An 18,553-nucleotide genomic window follows, 5' to 3' on the forward strand; every position below is an offset into this window, starting at 1 on the left:
CCAGACAGCCTACGGGACCCTTATCTGACCCATCTCCGTCACCTCTGTCCATGTGCTGTGCTTATATAGCCCCCACCCTAAAGTGCTCCTATCCTATCTTCAGACAGCCTACGGGACCCTTATCTGACCCATCTCCGTCACCTCTGTCCATGTGCTGTGCTTATATAGCCCCCACCCTAAAGTGCTCCTATCCTATCTTCAGACAGCCTACGGGACCCTTATCTGACCCATCTCCATCACCTCTGTCCATGTGCTGTGCTTATATAGCCCCCACCCTAAAGTGCTCCTATCCTATCTCCAGACAGCCTACGGGACCCTTATCTGACCCATCTCCATCACCTCCGTCCATGTGCTGTGCTTATATAGCCCCCACCCTAAAGTGCTCCTATCCTATCTTCAGACAGCCTACGGGACCCTTATCTGACCCATCTCCATCACCTCCGTCCATGTGCTGTGCTTATATAGCCCCCACCCTAAAGTGCTCCTATCCTATCTCCAGACAGCCTACGGGACCCTTATCTGACCCATCTCCATCACCTCCGTCCATGTGCTGTGCTTATATAGCCCCCACCCTAAAGTGCTCCTATCCTATCTCCAGACAGCCTACGGGACCCTTATCTGACCCATCTCCATCACCTCCGTCCATGTGCTGTGCTTATATAGCCCCCACCCTAAAGTGCTCCTATCCTATCTCCAGACAGCCTACGGGACCCTTATCTGACCCATCTCCATCACCTCTGTCCATGTGCTGTGCTTATATAGCCCCCACCCTAAAGTGCTCCTATCCTATCTCCAGACAGCCTACGGGACCCTTATCTGACCCATCTCCGTCACCTCCGTCCATGTGCTGTGCTTATATAGCCCCCACCCTAAAGTGCTCCTATCCTATCTCCAGACAGCCTACGGGACCCTTATCTGACCCATCTCCGTCACCTCTGTCCATGTGCTGTGCTTATATAGCCCCCACCCTAAAGTGCTCCTATCCTATCTCCAGACAGCCTACAGGACCCTTATCTGACCCATCTCCATCACCTCTGTCCATGTGCTGTGCTTATATAGCCCCCACCCTAAAGTGCTCCTATCCTATCTCCAGACAGCCTACAGGACCCTTATCTGACCCATCTCCATCACCTCTGTCCATGTGCTGTGCTTATATAGCCCCCACCCTAAAGTGCTCCTATCCTATCTCCAGACAGCCTACGGGACCCTTATCTGACCCATCTCCGTCACCTCTGTCCATGTGCTGTGCTTATATAGCCCCCACCCTAAAGTGCTCCTATCCTATCTCCAGACAGCCTACGGGACCCTTATCTGACCCATCTCCGTCACCTCTGTCCATGTGCTGTGCTTATATAGCCCCCACCCTAAAGTGCTCCTATCCTATCTCCAGACAGCCTACGGGACCCTTATCTGACCCATCTCCGTCACCTCCGTCCATGTGCTGTGCTTATATAGCCCCCACCCTAAAGTGCTCCTATCCTATCTTCAGACAGCCTACGGGACCCTTATCTGACCCATCTCCATCACCTCCGTCCATGTGCTGTGCTTATATAGCCCCCACCCTAAAGTGCTCCTATCCTATCTCCAGACAGCCTACGGGACCCTTATCTGACCCATCTCCATCACCTCTGTCCATGTGCTGTGCTTATATAGCCCCCACCCTAAAGTGCTCCTATCCTATCTTCAGACAGCCTACGGGACCCTTATCTGACCCATCTCCATCACCTCCGTCCATGTGCTGTGCTTATATAGCCCCCACCCTAAAGTGCTCCTATCCTATCTCCAGACAGCCTACGGGACCCTTATCTGACCCATCTCCGTCACCTCTGTCCATGTGCTGTGCTTATATAGCCCCCACCCTAAAGTGCTCCTATCCTATCTCCAGACAGCCTACGGGACCCTTATCTGACCCATCTCCGTCACCTCCGTCCATGTGCTGTGCTTATATAGCCCCCACCCTAAAGTGCTCCTATCCTATCTCCAGACAGCCTACGGGACCCTTATCTGACCCATCTCCGTCACCTCCGTCCATGTGCTGTGCTTATATAGCCCCCACCCTAAAGTGCTCCTATCCTATCTCCAGACAGCCTACGGGACCCTTATCTGACCCATCTCCGTCACCTCTGTCCATGTGCTGTGCTTATATAGCCCCCACCCTAAAGTGCTCCTATCCTATCTCCAGACAGCCTACAGGACCCTTATCTGACCCATCTCCATCACCTCTGTCCATGTGCTGTGCTTATATAGCCCCCACCCTAAAGTGCTCCTATCCTATCTCCAGACAGCCTACAGGACCCTTATCTGACCCATCTCCATCACCTCTGTCCATGTGCTGTGCTTATATAGCCCCCACCCTAAAGTGCTCCTATCCTATCTCCAGACAGCCTACGGGACCCTTATCTGACCCATCTCCGTCACCTCTGTCCATGTGCTGTGCTTATATAGCCCCCACCCTAAAGTGCTCCTATCCTATCTCCAGACAGCCTACGGGACCCTTATCTGACCCATCTCCGTCACCTCTGTCCATGTGCTGTGCTTATATAGCCCCCACCCTAAAGTGCTCCTATCCTATTTCCAGACAGCCTACAGGACCCTTATCTAACCCATCTCCGTCATACATGTCCATGTGCTGTGCTTATATAGCCCCCCACCCTAAAGTGCTCCTATCCTATCTCCAGACAGCCTATGGGACCCTTATCTGACCCATCTCAGTCACTTCTGTCCATGTGCTTTGCTTATATAGCCCCCCACCCTAAAGTGCTCTTATCCCATCTCCAGACAGCCTACAGGACCCTTATCTGACCCATCTCCGTCACCTCTGTCCATGTGCTGTGCTTATATAGCCCCCCACCCTAAAGTGCTCCTATCCCATCTCCAGACAGCCTACAGGACCCTTATCTGACCCATCTCTGTCATACATGTCCATGTGCTGTGCTTATATAGCCCCCACCCTAAAGTGCTCCTATCCTATCTCCAGACAGCCTACGGGACCCTTATCTGATCCATCTCCGTCACCTCTGTCCATGTGCTGTGCTTACCGTATATAGCCCCCACCCTAAAGTGCTCCTATCCTATCTCCAGACAGCCAACAGGACCCTTATCTGACCCATCTCCATCACCTGTCCATGTGCTGTGCTTATATAGCCCCCCCACCCTAAAGTGCTCCTATCCTATCTCCAGACAGCCTACAGGACCCTTATCTGATCCATCTCCATCACCTCTGTCCATGTGCTGTGCTTATATAGCCCCCCGCCCTAAAGTGCTCCTATCCTATTTCCAGACAGCCTACAGGACCCTTATCTGACCCATCTCCATCACCTCTGTCCATGTCTTGCTGGGTATAGCCCCCCACCCTAATTTCTCCTTGCATTTCTCCAGCCTATAGGCCTGTCTTCCTCACCTCTGTCCCTGTAGTGGAGGTAACAGTCCCTTAGATCTCCTATCCGGTCTGTCCCTCTTGCCGTTGTCCCTATAGTGGCGGTAACAGTCCCCCTTCAGTTCCTCCTGTAAGCCCCCCAGCAGCTGTACCAGACTAGTTCTCTATCTGGACCATCTCCCTCACCTGTGTCCTTGTAGTAGAGGTGTACTTCCTCCTGTCAGCTGTAACATTCTATCTGGACTGTCCCTCTTGCCTCTGTGATGGTAGAAAACGTAACAAGCCCCCCCCCCCAGTTCCTCCAGTCAGACCCCCGCATGTCTGTCCTTACAGTGGAGGTGCAGACCCCCTCAGATCCTCCTGTCAGCCCCCCCTCACCTCTGTCCTTACAGTGGAGGTGCGGACCCCCTAGTTCCTCCTGTCAGACCCCCTCATCTCTGTCCTCACAGTGGAGGTGCAGACCCCCTCAGTTCCTCCTGTCAGACCCACTCATCTCTGTCCTAACACTGGAGGTGCAGACCCCCTAGTTCACCCTGTCAGACCCCCTCATCTCTGTCCTTACAGTGGAGGTGCAGACCCCCTAGTTCACCCTGTCAGACCCCCTCATCTCTGTCCTCACAGTGGAGGTGCAGACACCCTCAGTTCCTCCTGTCAGACCCACTCATCTCTGTCCTAACACTGGAGGTGCAGACCCCCTAGTTCACCCTGTCAGACCCTCTCATCTCTGTCCTTACAGTGGAGGTGCGGACCCCCTAGTTCACCCTGTCAGACCCCCTCACCCTTACAGTGGAGGTGCAGACCCCCTAGTTCACCCTGTCAGACCCCCTCATCTCTGTCCTTACAGTGGAGGTGCGGACCCCCTAGTTCACCCTGTCAGACCCCCTCATCGCTGTCCTTACATTGGAGGTGCGGACCCCCTAGTTCACCCTGTCAGACCCCCTCATCTCTGTCCTAACACTGGAGGTGCAGACCCCCTAGTTCACCCTGTCAGACCCCCTCATCTCTGTCCTTACAGTGGAGGTGCGGACCCCCTAGTTCCTCCTGTCAGCCCCCTCACCCTTACAGCAGAGGTGCAGACCCCTAGTTCCTCCTGTCAGCCCCCCTCACCCTTACAGCAGAGGTGCAGACCCCCTAGTTCCTCCTGTCAGCCCCCCTCACCCTTACAGTGGAGGTGCAGACCCCCTAGTTCCTCCTGTCAGCCCCCCTCATCTGTCCTTACAGCGGAGGTGCGGACCCCCTAGTTCCTCCTGTTAGACCCTCTAAGTCCTCCTGTCAGCCCCCCTCATCTATCCTTACAGCAGAGGTGCGGACCCCCTAGTTCCTCCTGTCAGCCCCCCCCCCTCTGTCCTTACAGTGGAGGTGCAGACCCCCTAGTTCCTACTGTCAGCCCCCCTCATCTGTCCTTACAGCGGAGGTGCGGACCCCCTAGTTCCTCCTGTCAGCCCCCCTCACCCTTACAGCGGAGGTGCAGACCCCCTAGTTGCTCCTGTTAGACCCCCTAAATCCTCCTGTCAGCCACCCTTACAGCGGAGGTGCGGACCCCCTAGTTCCTCCTGTCAGCCCCCCTCACCCTTACAGCGGAGGTGCAGACCCCCTAGTTGCTCCTGTTAGACTCCCTAATTCCTCCTGTCAGCCACCCTTACAGCAGAGGTGCAGACCCCCTAGTTCCTCCTGTCAGCCCCCCTCATCTGTCCTTACAGCGGAGGTGCAGACCCCCTAGTTCCTCCTGTCAGCCCCCTCACCCTTACAGCGGAGGTGCAGACTCCCTAGTTCCTCCTGTCAGCCCCCTCACCCTTACAGCGGAGGTGCAGACCCCCTAGTTCCTCCTGTCAGCCCCCTCACCCTTACAGCAGAGGTGCAGACCCCCTAGTTGCTCCTGTTAGACCCCCTAATTCCTCCTGTCAGCCACCCTTACAGCAGAGGTGCAGACCTCCTAGTTCCTCCTGTCAGCCCCCCTCATCTGTCCTTACAGCGGAGGTGCTGACCCCCTAGTTCCTCCTGTCAGCCCCCTCACCCTTACAGCGGAGGTGCAGACCCCCTAGTTCCTCGTGTCAGCCCCCTTACAGCGGAGGTGCAGACCCCCTAGTTCCTCCTGTCAGCCCCCTCACCCTTACAGCAGAGGTGCAGACCCCTAGTTCCTCCTGTCAGCCACCTTTACAGCAGAGGTGCAGACCCCTAGTTCCTCCTGTCAGCCACCTTTACAGCAGAGGTGCAGACCCCCTAATTCCTCCTGTCAGCCACCCTTACAGCAGAGGTGCAGACCTCCTAGTTCCTCCTGTCAGCCCCCCTCATCTGTCCTTACAGCGGAGGTGCTGACCCCCTAGTTCCTCCTGTCAGCCCCCTCACCCTTACAGCGGAGGTGCAGACCCCCTAGTTCCTCCTGTCAGCCACCTTTACAGCAGAGGTGCAGACCCCTAGTTCCTCCTGTCAGCCACCCTTACAGCAGAGGTGCAGACCCCCTAGTTCCTCCTGTCAGCCACCTTTACAGCAGAGGTGCAGACCCCTAGTTCCTCCTGTCAGCCACCTTTACAGCAGAGGTGCAGACCCCATAGTTCCTCCTGTCAGCCACCTTTACAGCAGAGGTGCAGACCCCTAGTTCCTCCTGTCAGCCACCTTTACAGCAGAGGTGCAGACTCCCTAGTTCCTCCTGTCAGCCACCTTTACAGCAGAGGTGCAGACCCCATAGTTCCTCCTGTCAGCCACCTTTACAGCAGAGGTGCAGACCCCTAGTTCCTCCTGTCAGCCACCTTTACAGCAGAGGTGCAGACCCCTAGTTCCTCCTGTCAGCCACCTTTACAGCAGAGGTGCAGACCCCTAGTTCCTCCTGTCAGCCACCCTTACAGCAGAGGTGCAGACCCCTAGTTCCTCCTGTCAGCCACCTTTACAGCAGAGGTGCAGACCCCTAGTTCCTCCTGTCAGCCACCCTTACAGCAGAGGTGCAGACCCCTAGTTCCTCCTGTCAGCCACCTTTACAGCAGAGGTGCAGACCCCTAGTTCCTCCTGTCAGCCACCCTTACAGCAGAGGTGCAGACCCCTAGTTCCTCCTGTCAGCCACCCTTACAGCAGAGGTGCAGACCCCTAGTTCCTCCTGTCAGCCACCCTTACAGCAGAGGTGCAGACCCCTAGTTCCTCCTGTCAGCCACCTTTACAGCAGAGGTGCAGACCCCCTAATTCCTCCTGTCAGCCACCCTTACAGCAGAGGTGCAGACCTCCTAGTTCCTCCTGTCAGCCCCCCTCATCTGTCCTTACAGCGGAGGTGCTGACCCACTAGTTCCTCCTGTCAGCCCCCTCACCCTTACAGCGGAGGTGCAGACCCCCTAGTTCCTCCTGTCAGCCACCTTTACAGCAGAGGTGCAGACCCCTAGTTCCTCCTGTCAGCCACCCTTACAGCAGAGGTGCAGACCCCCTAGTTCCTCCTGTCAGCCACCTTTACAGCAGAGGTGCAGACCCCTAGTTCCTCCTGTCAGCCACCTTTACAGCAGAGGTGCAGACCCCATAGTTCCTCCTGTCAGCCACCTTTACAGCAGAGGTGCAGACCCCTAGTTCCTCCTGTCAGCCACCTTTACAGCAGAGGTGCAGACCCCTAGTTCCTCCTGTCAGCCACCTTTACAGCAGAGGTGCAGACCCCCTAGTTCCTCCTGTCAGCCACCTTTACAGCAGAGGTGCAGACCCCTAGTTCCTCCTGTCAGCCACCTTTACAGCAGAGGTGCAGACCCCATAGTTCCTCCTGTCAGCCACCTTTACAGCAGAGGTGCAGACCCCATAGTTCCTCCTGTCAGCCACCCTTACAGCAGAGGTGCAGACCCCCTAGTTCCTCCTGTCAGCCACCTTTACAGCAGAGGTGCAGACCCCCTAGTTCCTCCTGTCAGCCACCTTTACAGCAGAGGTGCAGACCCCTAGTTCCTCCTGTCAGCCACCTTTACAGCAGAGGTGCAGACCCCTAGTTCCTCCTGTCAGCACCGGTTCCCGCCTCCTCCCGGTCCGCACAGCCGGCACTTACCGATCCCCAGTCCCACGACCACCCGGCCGCCGAGCAGCGTCTCCTTGTCCCGGGCCGCGGCCAGCAGCACGCCCCCGGCTGTGAAGAGCAGGCTGGCCAGGAGGATGCACGGTCTGCGCCCCAGGACGCCGTTGAGCACCCCGCCGGCCAGGGCTGACAGCGCCGCCGCGCCCACCGTGCTGGACACCAGCAGCTCCTGCCACAGCGCGGACAGGTTGAGTTCCTTCTTGAGGAGCAGCATGGCCCCGGACACCACCCCGGTGTCATAGCCGAAGAGGAAGCCTCCGAGGGCGGAGAAGGCGGACACCACGTACACGAACGCCGGGGTGACATCCTGCTGGAACTGCCTGCGGGCCGCCCGCTCCAGCTGCTCCCCGGAGGTCGCGGGGCCGCTCGCCTGGCTGCTGATGCTGGTGCAGGAGTCGGCGGCGATCAGGCTGCGCTCCCCGGCGCCCTCGTCGGGCTTCCGCCGCCTCTTCTCCCCCATCAGGTTGCTCAGGCTCCGCAGGGTGTACTCCACATTGTCGCTCGCCGTGCGGGACATAGGGGAGGTGTTGTGCGGCCGGGATGGACGCGCCAGCTGCCGGGGCCGCTCTAGTCAGGCTGCACACGGGACGGTGCCCAGGACATATGTGTGGAGCCTCCGCCCAGGATCCGTCCCCGCCAGCGGCAGCAGTGCTCCTCACTTTCCGGAGACTTTGGACATGTTTCTCCGCCTGTCCCTCCAGGTAAACGGCTGAGACCGGGAGACAGCGAGCTGGGGGCGGACCGGCGGCTCTGAGCGACCACACTGAGGCACAGCGCTGTCAAACTGGAGGGGCGGGGCTCCGGGTCACATGACCCGCAGCAGCTGATTGCTGACGTCACACGGAGGTTTCATAGGTGTTCTGCCTCAGGTCAGCAGCTCTGCTCATGGTGACGGCGGCGGGGAGGGCGGGCTGGGCGTGGCTGCCTGCACGGGGGGCGTGGCCCTAGCCTAAGTCACTGCGTGACAACCTATGGGGGACATAGTCACAGTCAGGGCCCCAAATTCTACCAAATTGCACCATCACACATGCATTTCTGTTGTATTTACATGTGCGGAGTTCAGGCCACTAAACGAGTGTGATCAACAATAGTGAAGTCATTCGTCGCTTGTTTCCCGACCTCTTTACACTGGCTGAGGAATAATGATGGGGACAGAATGGTCACTAGTAGATCAATCTGCCCCCATATAGTATCATTAGGCAGCATAACAATATTCATTGCCTTTAGTAGCGGGCACATGTGATCGCCTAGCAGAATGAAGCCTGCAGCTGCCGCTACTGTGATCCCTATTAAAGTGAAATGAATATTCACTGCTCTCCCCTCCTATAGTCCCTCCCATCTCTCCGTACTGGCTTCAGTGCATAGTGGTGGGAGTGACCATACCTCCCAACTTTTGAAGATGGGAAAAAGGGACAAAGTCTGTGGCGCGCAACGTGAGCCGCGGCAAATTTTAGGCCACGCCTCTGACCACACCCATTCATAATTAGTCACACCCATATCCATGTCCCAACCACACCCATTTAGCACTGCTGATCACACTGTTTCATATACAATAATTATAAACAAAAAAAATGGCCACAAAGTACTCCATATTGTATAATGGCCACACAGTGCTCCATACTGTATAATGGCCACTGTTCTGTCTCCGCCATCTAATATTGTTACCCTGATTGTCTCTTTGCATAATTGCAGGTTTCTCAGTATGGATATTCATACCTTTATTTGTTTGTGATGCTTTGGCTCCCTCTAGCGGTCAGAGTTATGTTGGCAGTTCAATCTTGTTTTTTGTATTATCCATGTCTGATTCTCCTCCTCCTTTGCAATGCATTATGGTAGCTCAGCCTCCATTTCCCTCCATTTTTCCTTTCACTTTCTTCGGTTTGCCTTCAAGGAAAGACGCTTCACTTCATCCCCCTTGCGATTGCATTGCCGGTATGTCTTTATGCTTTCTATAGATATTTCTGCTCTATATTAGCTTAGTTTAACCAGTTGTACTCCTAGTTTAGTCACTAGCCTTCTAAATGTTATGCATAATGTATATCATGTGTATTATGTATCTGTTCTATGCCATGCACTGATTCTATGTATATCATTGTTCACAGTTTCACCGCATCAATATACCACTACGTTTAATAAAGCACAGACTCAACCACAGTCTCCTTATTGGACCTCCGGTATAGCGGTTTAGCTGACTGTATAACTAAGTATGAGCCTGCCTCATTTAGTGAGGACAGAACAGTGAAACGGCAGCCATCCAACTAGTGGGATTCAAGTCACCGGCTACTCAGAGACTAAATACAGCTACAGCAATCTCTGCACAGCCAAGCACTTTCCCAAGACACCATGTCTCACAAATCGCATAGGACAAGATCTGTTACTTCCGTCTCCTCAAAGACAACATCCATCAGCAGCGCTGTCGCCATTGCCCGCGCAAATGCTGAAGCTGCCAAAATACGAGCGAGCTTTGCTGACCAAGAGATGCAACTTAAATTAGAAAAAGCACGCATAGATGATGAGAGAGCCGATCAAGAGAGAAGGTCGCAGTTAGAAAAAGCACGCATAGATGATGAGAGAGCCGATCAAGAGAAGGTTGCAGTTAGAAAAAGCACGCATAGATGATGAGAGAGCCGATCAAGAGAGAAGGTCGCAGTTAGAGAAGGCACGTGTGGATGCCGCCTTAGAAAGCCTAGCAGCAAAAAGGGAAGCTGCCGCAGCCCTCGCCGAATCAGAATCGCTAGAAGCCGCGCAAAATCCCAAGCTGCATAGCCAAAGCAGTACGTCGAGTCTGGAGTTTCCACTGCAAGACTCACCACAACGCACATCTCAGTATGTTAATGACCTTCCTGATCCAAACTATAACCCTGAACCAGTACCAAAACCAGAATACGACACCTCCAGCGAAGTGAGCGAGAGTCGTCACGAGGCTCAGGACAGAAACAAACTTGAAAATGTGAGGGAAAACAACTCTGCTAATGACTACCTTGCCCCTCATCAGGTAACCAACGTGGATCACCTTGCTGACGCACCGTACATCAGGCCGAAGCAATACGACAGCGGCTGGCGCCACCATGAGGACACTAACAGGTACGAACGCACCTCACATCACTATCAGGGCGACCCATCACCAGTATACTCTGCTGACAAACGGTTCACGACAGAATTTGCCAAGTTCTTCACACGACGTGAACTGGTTGCCAAGGGACTCATGAAATTCACTGACCGAGCTGAAGGTTACAGAGCTTGGAAAGCTTCCTTCCAAAATGTCATTAGAGACTTGGGGCTACAACACAGGGAAGAGATAGACCTGTTAGTCAAATACCTGGGAGAAGACTCAGTCAAACACGCAGTAAGGATCAGAGACATTAATATAAACCGCCCTGAGACTGGCCTCAAAGAGATCTGGAAAAGGCTGGATGAGTGTTACGGCTCAGCAGAAGTAATAGAAAGAGCCTTGTTCAAAAGAATCGATGACTTTCCTAAAATATCTAACAAAGGTCTCCAGAAACTTAGAGAGCTAAGCGACCTGCTGAAGGAAGTCCAAGTTGCCAAATATGAGGACGACCTACAGGGACTTGCATTTCTCGACACAGCCAGAGGTGTTAACCCTATAGTCCAGAAGTTGCCCTACAATCTACAGGAGAGGTGGCTCACACATGGTTCCACGTACAAATACAAACACAGCGTTCCATTCCCTCCCTTCTCCGTTTTTGTAGACTTCATACACCAACAAGCGAGAATTAGAAACGATCCAAGCTTTGACTTTGCAATACCATATGCCACACCGTCACCACCTGCAAATCCACGCAGAACATCTGTGGCAGTACACAAGACTTATGTTTCTTCTTCAGGTTCTAATTACAGGTCTGCTGGCTGCTCCCAATCAGAGACAAAGGTGCAGGACCCTGACAAGCAGTGCCCACTTCATCAGAAGCCTCATCCTCTCCTGAAATGCAAAGCCTTCAGAGGAAAATCTATGCCAGATCGCAGAAGCTTCCTGAAAGAAAACGGTATCTGCTACAAGTGCTGCTCGTCCACAGCTCATCTCGCCAAGGATTGCAAGGTCAGTGTAAAATGCACAGAATGTGGCACCACAGACCATAACACCGCTCTACACCCTGGCCCAGCTCCATGGAGTACACAAAACACGCCTGCTGACAGTGAGCATGGCGGGGAGGAAAGGAACACTGATACAGCTACGCCAGAGATCACTTCACAATGCACCGAGGTCTGCAAAGGGACAATAGACAGTAGGTCCTGTTCAAAAATATGCCTCGTCAAAGTATACCCGAAGGGCCATAGAGACCAAGCTGTAAGACTGTATGCTATCTTGGATGATCAAAGTAATCGATCCTTGGCTAGATCAACGTTCTTTGACCTATTCAACATCAAAGGGCCAAGCACTCCCTACTCCTTAAAGACGTGTGCAGGTACTGTGACAACAGCAGGCAGGAAAGCTACTGACTACCAGATCGAGTCTTTAGACGGACAATTCTGCCTACCACTACCTACGATCATCGAATGTAACCAGATCCCGGACAATAGATCTGAAATCCCTACACCAGATGTAGCAATCCATCACGCTCACTTAAAACGAATAGCACACCTTATACCAGAACTCGACCATCAGGCCCAGATAATTCTGCTGTTGGGGAGAGATATCCTACAGGTTCATAAAGTGAGACGTCATATCAATGGACTCCACAATGCTCCCTATGCCCAAAGGTTAGACCTAGGATGGGTCATAATTGGCAACGTATGCTTGGGACGCATGCACGCCCCATCTTCTGTGACAAGCATGCTGACAAATACATTGGAGAAAGGACGTCCATCTCTGTTTCAACCTTGTAACAATGAGTTCCATGTCAGGGAACTGCCACACAGCATCCAACTACATGATCATTTAATAGACTTTACTCACGACAGCAGTATAGTGTCGGGAAGCTATGAGGATCAGTTAGGGTGCACAGTCTTCCAAAGAACTAAGCAGGACAACCAAGTGGCAATGTCGGTAGAGGACAAGTTGTTCTTAGAGGTAATGGACAAGGGACTCGTTAAAGATGAGACCAACAGCTGGGTCGCACCTCTTCCCTTCAAAACCCACAGACCACGTCTACCGAACAACAGAAATCAGGCATTACAACGTTTCTCCTCTCTCATTCGTAATCTGCAAAAGAAACCAGAGATGAAAGATCACTTTTTCTCCTTCATGTCAAAGATTTTTGAAAACCGTCACGCATAACTAGCTCCCACTCTCAAAGACTGAAGAATGCTGGTTCCTACCCATGTTCGGAGTATACCACCCTAAGAAACCAGGCCAGATCAGAGTCGTGTTTGATTCCAGTGCTAAATTTAATGATGTCTCCCTGAATGACGTTCTGCTGACAGGACCAGACCTCAATAACAAACTACTGGGTGTACTTATGCGCTTCCGTAAGGATTTCATTGCCTTCATCGCTGACATCCAGCAAATGTTCCATTGTTTCCTTGTGAGAGAGAGAGACAGGAACTTCCTAAGATTCTTCTGGTACAGAGACAATGATCCTACTAAAGAAGTCACAGAGTATCGCATGAGAGTGCACATCTTTGGCAACAGTCCTTCACCTGCAGTCGCCATTTACGGACTCAAAAGGTCGGCTCAGGAAGGAGAAGCAGAATACGGAGCAGATGTCAGACAATTCATAGAAAAGGACTTTTATGTCGACGACTGTCTAAAAGCCATGCCTTCAAATGAGACTGCCATCAGTCTTCTCAGGAGAGCTCAGGACATGCTTGCCTGCTCGAACCTTAGGCTTCATAAAATAGCCTCAAACAGCCAAGAACTCATGGAAGCGTTCCCTTCTCAGGACCTATGTAATGGTCTCAGAGACCTGGACCTGGGGTCAGACCCCGCACCAATGCAACGCAGCCTCGGGCTTCTCTGGAATCTACAATCAGACACTTTCACCTTTCAGGTCAGCCAGGAAGAAAGGCCTTTCACACGTAGAGGCGTCCTGTCTACCATCAACAGTCTGTACGACCCCTTGGGTTTCGCAGCTCCTGTTACTATACAAGGCAAGGCCCTACTAAGAGACTTAACTAGGGAAACATCTGACTGGGATGCACCTCTGCCACCTGATAAGAGGATCCAGTGGGAAGAGTGGAAGAACTCGTTAGCGGCACTCTCCAACTTGCATATGCCAAGATCATACACCCCTGTGCCATCTACTGAGATACAGAGCCAAAGACTGTACGTATTTGCAGATGCTTCTTCAAAGCAATTGCCGCTGTTGCCTACCTCAAAACTGTAGACTCCAAATGTCAGTGCCACATTGGTTTCGTCATGGGAAAGGCCAAACTCGCACCACAACCAGAGCACACTATACCCAGGTTAGAGCTTTGTGCCGCAGTCTTAGCCGTTGAGTTAGCGGAGTTCATCACATCCGAAATGGATATCGACCTGACACAGGCCAAGTTCTACTCAGACAGCAAAGTAGTCCTGGGATATATCCACAACGAAACCAGGCGATTCTACGTTTATGTCAATAACAGAGTGCTACGAATCAGGAGATCAGTTCACCCACAGCAGTGGCATTACATACCCACAGACCAGAATCCCGCAGATCATGCAACTAGAGCAGTTGACGCAAGTCGACTAGGAAGCACAACGTGGCTCTCTGGACCAAAACTATTGTACATTGAGGAATGTTTTCCAGACACCTTCGAACTTGTAGGAGAGGACTCAGATGCTGAAATCCGCCCTCAGGTGTCTACACTACATACAATGACCTCTGTTATCCAGCTTGGATCTTGCAGGTTCGACAGATTCTCAAGTTGGAAGTCACTTACTCGAGCCATTATCTGCCTGACTCATATAGCTCGCTCATTCAGGACCACCAGAACTCATGACATGGAAAAATGTAAAGGAGTAGCGAGGCTTACCCACGAAAGCCTAATCACCAGGCTGAACTGGATTTATAGGCTGAACTGGATGGACAAATGTCTTTTTTCGGCCTTACTAACTATGTTACTATGTTACTATGTTACCTTCATGGCTGAAGCTGCAGCTATAATCAATGCAAGACCCCTGGTTCCAGTTCCTAACGACCCTGAGGAGCCCTTGTTATTGACTCCAGCTACTCTACTTACCCAGAAAACAGGACTGTCCAGTACCCCTCCAGGAGGATTTGATGCTAAGGACCTCTACAAGCGCCAATGGAGACAGGTACAAAGTCTTGCAAATACTTTCTGGGACAGGTGGCGCAAACAATATTTGTCTACCCTGCAGCCACGTACAAAGTGGCAATCTACTAAACCTAATCTGAACATAGGTGACCTTGTTCTTGTGAAAGACTGTCAAATTCATCAGAACCAGTGGCCACTTGGCCTAGTTACCGCAACGTTCCCGAGCAAGGACGGCAACGTCCGCAAAGTTGAGCTAAGGATGACCAAAGGGAATGAACCTAAGACATTTTCCAGACCGGTATCTGAACTGGTCCTATTGTTGCCTTCGGAAGAAAGGAATAGTGACATCCGTTGATGCCAGACGGGGAGTGTTCTGTCTCCGCCATCTAATATTGTTACCCTGATTATCTCTTTGCATAATTGCAGGTTTCTCAGTATGGATATTCATACCTTTATTTGTTTGTGATGCTTTGGCTCCCTCTAGCGGTCAGAGTTATGTTGGCAGTTCAATCTTGTTTTTGTATTATCCATGTCTGATTCTCCTCCTCCTTTGCAATGCATTATGGTAGCTCAGCCTCCATTTCCCTCCATTTTTCCTTTCACTTTCTTCGGTTTGCCTTCAAGGAAAGACGCTTCACTTCATCCCCCTTGCGATTGCATTGCCGGTATGTCTTTATGCTTTCTATAGATATTTCTGCTCTATATTAGCTTAGTTTAACCAGTTGTACTCCTAGTTTAGTCACTAGCCTTCTAAATGTTATGCATAATGTATATCATGTGTATTATGTATCTGTTCTATGCCATGCACTGATTCTATGTATATCATTGTTCACAGTTTCACCGCATCAATATACCACTACGTTTAATAAAGCACAGTCTCAACCACAGTCTCCTTATTGGACCTCCGGTATAGCGGTTTAGCTGACTGTATAACTAAGTATGAGCCTGCCTCATTTAGTGAGGACAGAACAGCCACACATGATGCTCCATAGTGTATAATGGCCACACATGATGCTCCATAGTGTATAATGGCCACACATGATGCTCCATACTGTATAATGGCCACACATGATGCTCCATAGTGTATAATGGCCACACATGATGCTCCATAATGTATAATGGCCACACAGTGCCCCATACTGTATAATGACCGCACATGATGCTCCATACTGTATAATGGCCACACATGATGCTCAATACTGTATAATGGCCACACATGATGCTCCATACTGTATAATGGCCACACATGATGCTCAATACTGTATAATAGCCACACATGATGCTCCATAGTGTATAATGGCCACACAGTGCCCCATACTGTATAATGACCGCACATGATGCTCCATACTGTATAATGGCCACACATGATGCTCAATACTGTATAATGGCCACACATGATGCTCCATACTGTATAATGGTCACACATGATGCTCAATACTGTATAATGGCCACACATGATGCTCCATAGTGTATAATGGCCACACATGATGCTCCATAATGTATAATGGCCACACAGTGCCCCATACTGTATAATGACCGCACATGATGCTCCATACTGTATAATGGTCACACATGATGCTCCATACTGTATAATGGTCACACATGATGCTCCATACTGTATAATGGTCACACATGATGCTCCATACTGTATAATGGCCAGACATGATGCTCCATACTGTATAATGGCCACACATGATGCTCAATACTATATAATGGCCACACAGTGCCCCCCATACTGTATAATAACCGCACATGATGATCCATACTGTATAATTATCACACATGATGCTCCATACTGTATAATGGCCACACATGATGCTCTATACTGTATAATGGTCACACATGATGCTCCATACTGTATAATGGTCACACATGATGCTCCATACTGTATAATGGTCACACATGATGCTCCATACTGTATAATGGCCACACATGATGCTCCATACTGTATATTGGCTGCATATGATGCTCCATACTGTATAATGGCCACACATGATGCTCCATACTGTATAATGACCGTACATGATGCTCCATACTGTATAATGACCGCACATGATGCTCCATACTGTATAATGAAGGCACATGATGCTCCATACTGTATAATGGCCACACATGATGCTCCATACTGTATAATGGCCACACATGATGCTCCATACTGTATAATGACTGCACATGATGCTCTATACTTACCTGTCCAGAGACGCGTCCTCCCGTCCCACTGTCTCCCAGCCGCATCTGCTTCTGGGGCCGCTCTTTACTTTCCGGTGGTATTCACTGCACTCAGCAGTCTTCAGCTTTTTCCGGCAGTGTTCGTGCGGTGACGTCAGATGCGGGTGGGAGACAGCGGGACGGGAGGACTCGTCACCAAACAGGTAAGTATAATATTTATAATGTTTATTAATTTTATTCTCTCTTTTACAGTCTCCCCCACCCCATCCTATATCTGTAAAGTTCAAGTTTGGGGTTCGGATGCAAGTTCGCGTCATCTCTGGCCCTGAACTCGAACTTTACAAAAAAACTCAGGTGAACCTGCCGATTGTTACGGCTGCGACCGCAGACGTGGCTGAGTCGATGCCTCCATGTCGCCAAACCATGACGATGTGGGCAAGCGTACCAAGTGGGAACACAGTGTGGACCAACTGGACTACATAAAGTGTCCTGGACCTACCCAGACTAGGGAAGGGTAGCGAGAAACAAAGTTTACTTAAATGAAAACACAGTACATAAACAAAACATAATGATGTCAGGATCCCGATTCCACACATCAAAGTAGGGTACACGTCTCAGGACAACAGACAAAGGCAGGAGGACATCACGGGTTGATGCAGTCCAGGGTTACCTTGCATGGGCATACTAGGACGGCCTCTCTCTCAGACCTCAGGTGTAGCACAGGCTCACAAGGAGAACATCAGAAACTGACCTTGGACAGATGTCAGGCGATGGCAGGGGTCATCACGGGTTGATGCACCCCAGGGTCATCTAGCACGGGTTTACTAAAACGGCCTCTCTCTCAGGCTTCCAGCATAGCACAGGCTCAGCAGGAGAACATCAGACACCGATCCAGGATAGACATCATCACAGGTTGGACCCCGGGAACCGGTGGAACATCGGATCCCAGGCAGGACATCAGGACATTGGACACAGGCTGGACATCAGGACAAAGACTGAACATCAGGACATCAAGACATGGACTGGACATCTGGACACAGGCTGGAGATCTGGACACCGGAAGGCCATCAGACATCAGGACACAGGCTACTCATCTGGACATCAGGAATACCGGATAGACATCTGTGACACTGGCGTGGCAGCCCAGGTCATCGGCTGGGACACTGGCGTGGCAGCCCAGGGCATCGGCTGGGACACTGGCGTGGCAGCCCAGGGCATCAGTTACATCAGGACATCAGGGATACCGGATAGACATCTGGGACTCTGGCGTGGCAGTCCAGGTTATCGGCTGGGACACGGATGGCACAGGACCAGGCAGCAGTGGTCATAAGGTCAATAGCTACGGCCGTCAGGCTCTGGGCATCGGACCTAGGACGGAACTCAAGCATGATGGTGCAAGCACTGCTGAACTGGACCTGGGCCGGACGGGGTTAGCAGCGCATAGCAGGCTGAGCACAGCATAGTATAAGCTCAGCAAGAACACCGGACTCCATCTATAAAAGATGAGCCCAGGATGATAACAGTCACTGGGTACGAGGTGTCAGACACAAAAGGACTTTAGAAACATAACACAGAGTACACAGTTCAGACAGGGTCAGGTACTGGATATGCAGCCTCCAGGATAGGTGGATCTGGGTACTCTGCCCCAGAACAGGTGGAAAACAGGAATTGGTTCTCCCAGAACATACTGCAGACAGAATGGGAGCTGGATACCTCACAAACAAGGCAAGACTCAAAAAAAAACAATGCAATGCTCTAGCAACGCCTAACAGGAAAGAGGGAGTTTATATAGGAGCTGCCTCTCAGCCATAGGCTGAGGA

General features: G+C 51.6%; 1 protein-coding gene across 1 annotated transcript in view; it reads right to left on the bottom strand.

Moving 5' to 3' along the window:
- SLC2A13 (solute carrier family 2 member 13) overlaps positions 1–8,167 on the bottom strand; it is a 312,281-nt gene extending 304,114 nt beyond the window's left edge. The window contains exon 1 of the mRNA XM_069765010.1: positions 7,377–8,167. Within this exon, the coding sequence (XP_069621111.1) occupies positions 7,377–7,920 (544 nt within the window). The 5' untranslated portion in view covers positions 7,921–8,167. The remainder of the gene's footprint in view (positions 1–7,376) is intronic.
- Between the last annotated feature and the right edge of the window lie 10,386 nt (positions 8,168–18,553).

This window comes from Ranitomeya imitator, chromosome 4 (assembly GCF_032444005.1).
Source record: "Ranitomeya imitator isolate aRanImi1 chromosome 4, aRanImi1.pri, whole genome shotgun sequence".
Lineage (NCBI taxonomy): Eukaryota > Metazoa > Chordata > Amphibia > Anura > Dendrobatidae > Ranitomeya > Ranitomeya imitator.